The 4543-nt window shown below is 44.2% G+C and overlaps 1 protein-coding gene across 1 annotated transcript in view; it reads right to left on the bottom strand.

Moving 5' to 3' along the window:
• The window catches only part of T265_03266 (hypothetical protein), a gene marked incomplete at both ends in the record, with an annotated part of 10112 nt that overhangs the window by 1776 nt on the left and 3793 nt on the right, over positions 1-4543 (bottom strand). The window contains 2 exons of the mRNA XM_009167699.1: positions 325-400; positions 2889-3421. Of these exons, the coding sequence (XP_009165963.1) occupies positions 325-400; positions 2889-3421 (609 nt within the window). The remainder of the gene's footprint in view (positions 1-324; positions 401-2888; positions 3422-4543) is intronic.

Here is a 4543-nt window from a genome sequence, read left to right on the forward strand (position 1 = left end):
GAATGAGAGAAAAATATATGGAATAACGCTACCACGTTCCCAAATCATCGGCGAATGGCTTAAACCACGAGAATAGAAAACTCTGTCTACATGATACAGAGTTACGGAATATAGTAGAAATGCAAGCAAACCCGACTGGATCGATCTAAATTAATTCTCGCGCCTTAAAAGTCTCCTCTAGGGTAGTTATCATGATTGGACAACGTAATGAACTACAGCAACGCTGACTGATCCCATGATACCCATTCTCAGGTGTACCCGTGAGGTCTACTCTGTTCTCTGAGTGACTTGCTCGAAATAGCTGCGATTAAGGCGATAACTTACTGATGACAAGGTCCGTGATGATACTGGACTGATGTGTACCACAGATCCATCTACTTCATGCGTTGTACCACGACGCCTAAAAAACCAAACGGTAAGTTCTTCGTGTACGCATTATCCGACACACAGTAGTCGACCCAGCTCTCAGAGAGAAGACAAGTCCCAAGGTCAGATACGTAACGCATTCGTTCTATCCTCAGGTTGGCACTTAGTTATTCATATGTCCCAGCATTTCTGAAGCTATCAAAGTGACCGTCCTTTAGCGCACAATGTACCACACCGGTGCCTGCTGAGTTCATACACAGTCGCCAATTTCTATTCCGAGTGACTGCTGACAAAGCGGTGATGGGGGACAGGTCATGGTTTGGCAACGTGAGATGAAGGTGGCTACTGAAAAACCGAGTACTGTATGGTGTCTTCCAGGCTGTGACCCAAACAATCCTATTTACAGGTGTTTGGAAACCCTTCTTGACATTGGATACAACCTCTCCCAGTGGTGTACATACCGTCATTTCCTAGCCGGACTGCCTAGCGAAACTTCGCCTGTCGCTGTGCGCTGTACATAGGTCGAGTGAGGCTCGAAAAGGACTCTGAGTTGATCCATCTGATGGTGCGTTGCTTCGATGTGACTGTCAGATACCAGCCGAAAGTGTAGTCCCCTTATCCTTGGTTGTTTTGCTTAAAGACACAGGGACTCTTCGCAACAAGTCCCTACACTTCCCTCATCTTTTCACTCTTTACTAAGACTTCCAGTGCTTGACGCCAGTATGCAGTATGCGTTGAGTGTTTATTCTTGTCATTGACTTTCACACCTTACGGACACTTTGTACCTGATGTGCGAGTCTCGACTGTGGCATCGCTTCCCGCGTCTTCGGTTGCTAGTCTTCACACGCGTGTTTCCATACCAAACATGCTTGCTTACGCTGTCTTGCATACGTTGTCTGACTGGAACTGTTGGTAGTACAACTTCGAATGGGACGCTTCCCCCGTGACCGCGCTCTTCAAAAACGAGCGATAATCGCCAATGATGATTTATACACAGTGGATTGACGTAGAAATCAGAACCTTCCAAAAAATTATCTGTGGACTGGTACACAGTAAACCCCCCACTCAGAGAGGCCCTTCCGATAATGGCTCACCTTTCTGGAGAGTACATATCATCCCTTCTTAAAACACATCACACGTCGTGCGGTACTTTGAACCTTTCAAGATTTTTATCCGTTTGTGCCGAGAAGAGGACGGCTTCCTTAACCAATGTTCCGCGATTTCAAAATCCCGACAGTTTCCCTGGACGACGATAATCGAATTCATCAAATAGCATTTGATATTGCAGGTGTTTTAACAGGGATGAACTTTTTTTAACCAGGAGTATGTTCGTACTCAGCTGGACTGCGACCTTTCCATCACCACAAGGGTAAAAATACCAGTGCGCCGTTAGGGTGCGGAGTGGAGCGTAGCGATGCGCCAGTGATCGTGGATGTCCTCCCCCCCCCCCCCAGAGGCTTCGCCTTTCCAACCAAGAACATTTGAGCCTTTTCTCGCGAGCGACTTATTGTGTAGACGAACATAATAAATAAATAATAAATAAAAATAGGGTTCTATGCTAAGAATACATCCGACTCTTGTTGTCTCAATGCAAAAAACGCAAACAATGGCGTACAACCTTCGGAAATCCACGACCGAAATCTATGAACTGAGATGTTCCCCTATTGGGTGGCTCACCAATGAACTAAACCATAGATAGATAGCCATCGCCGAGTGTTGCAACTGATTCCTGTAAAATGTTTCGCCAGCATGGAAGCTGCGTCTGTGAATCCGGGATTCTTCCAAATGAAGTATTACTGTCATAAGCAAATATACACTCATTTGCAAACGAATTAGGTTTTTCGAGAGACTCACCTGGAACCCAGCTGAATCTCTCGTTTGTGATGTTCTCAGGCTGATTTCGTGCAATTTGGTTTCAAGTAGAACATAGGGATGACGGAAACTCGGGGACTGCGCCTACCTGATGAGCCCCAAAAAGGGCGAAACCAGTCGTGGGCTGTCGACGCATTTTCAGCAACCTTATGAGTAGTACATTACAAGGATATACTGTTATAAGCTGTTTTAAAGGCTCCCAGGACTAAACCGAATCCACTCAACTTAGCGGTGCCATTGAGCCCTGAATTCAGTGTATTGGACAAAAGTTTGGCTTATCGTAAGAACAAAAAATATAATATTTTATTGTTCCCGGAAAATTAGTCGTACAGTGCTAAACTGGGTGCCCTACATGACCAAATCTTTTTGAGGTTTCTCCTAAATGATCGCATCCATTCCAGTGTATAACCGCCAGCCAGTGCAGGATTAGATTTAGCCAACATGCTCACCTAAAATGACAGGAGTGCGAGATAACTGGCAAAGCTTCCGGTCAATAAAAGTTACTCTATGGCCGACTGAATAGTTTTCATACTTGGCGAACGATTATTGACCAATCCGTTCACGAGTAGTCTAAAGGCCTGAGCGAGAGAAGGGTTTTTATCAGGTTCGCTAGTCAGAGTGAGGTTCTCGTAAAACTCTCAGGTACTTACCTGTAATAGGTCCATACGAGCATTAGATGTCTGGCAGCACTCGCTCGCTTTGTGCCAGTTACCTGATCCGCGAGAGTTCGAGACACTGTCCGATCAAGCCAACTCGTCCATACCGGCAAAGCTGCTCTATTTGTCAGTAGTGTGCACAGTTCGGCGTGCAGTTCTTTCATGCTAATTTTCGATAGACTCCGACCATCACAATTTCGTAGCTCAAAACCGGAATAAACAGGGCTCTTCTCCATGTGGTCAGTACTGTCGTACATTGTTTCGTCGTGAGTCTCGACAACAGCTGTCTCCAAATTCTCGGTGATCGAAGCTGCGCTTCCAGCGAAGACCTTCGTATTATGGTTATCGATTTGCTCGTCAGTTTGAGCAGGCGAGGCCAGTAAAGTGTCAAGTTCAACGGCGTCTGATATGTGTCCTTCGTCTTCTGTTCTTTCACCGTTTACTGGATGACTGAATGACATCTGCTCAGCGTATAGCGAACACTCGCTAGCCCATGAGCCTTGCGCCTGAAATTTAAATCTTTTGCACTTAGTGGGTGGGGGAAATTTAAACAAAACGAGAATATATTTCTGCCAGTCTTTCTCCGTTTATTTGCAATCCTCGTTTGGATGTGTTATTCAAGAAGCAAAATGGTAAGCCTGAATGGCTTGTTCTTGTACTATAATCCTCGATTTTCAGTGAGTTTGATACAAGTGAACAGTACTCACGACACTCAGATAACCAAACAGACATGGAGGCGGACCTTATCAGTTAGCAGTCTAAGCTTTCAAAGCACAGGTGATTAAGCCTGCTGGTCAATTAACTCCAGCATCCAGCAAGTTGCATGCAAAAGACGCACTGGGGGTCGAACTTTGGGCGTCAAAGTTCACTGACATTAAGTGCCTAAACAGATCCCTCAACATGCACGTTTAAGACGTATTCTGTGGCCTACTTTCTTAGTGTAGAAACAAACTAAGGCATTCTAATCTCAACTGGGCAGAAAAGATGGAGAATACTCAAGTCAGACAAAAATTAGGTATTTTCCCTAGTAACATACTACTCATCGGCTGCTGAAAACAAATGAAACGCCCACTAACGTAAGTCTCCGATTAATATCCGGTTCATATTTCGAGCCAGAGATTCCCTAATATTTTATTTGGGACATCGATTTTTGTGTTAAGTGGGCTGTTGAAGAATCCGGTAGCTCACTGAATAATTTGCTGTTTTGGGACTAGAGTTTAGTCAGTCTACCGTTAGGAAGACTACTGATGTAACCCAAACCAGTTAGTATATAGTTAGTTATACAGTTGGTTAGTTAGTATAGTTATATAGTATCGTATAGTTAGTACAATATAGTTATATAGTTATTAGTATATTCTGTTGAAGAATAGGATAAAGCGAGGGCGCCTCTGAGTCATTCTCATACAGCTTCAGTTGTCAAATTACGTTGTGACTCAGTGCGTGGTTTCGTCGGGCGCTACTAACGAGCAAGAATAATGGAAATCCCACTTAATGAGTAAGCATTAAAGTGTACAAATAGGTAATGTCTCACCCGAATTTCCAGGAGATCGACAACTATATCTTAGATATCGGTTCAAGGGCAACATGGATGGACTTTTTTTCGAGAAAAACACTCATTTGCAAATCAATCTGGTTTTCACGAGAGACTC

This window comes from Opisthorchis viverrini, assembly GCF_000715545.1.
Source record: "Opisthorchis viverrini unplaced genomic scaffold opera_v5_45, whole genome shotgun sequence".
NCBI lineage: Eukaryota > Metazoa > Platyhelminthes > Trematoda > Opisthorchiida > Opisthorchiidae > Opisthorchis > Opisthorchis viverrini.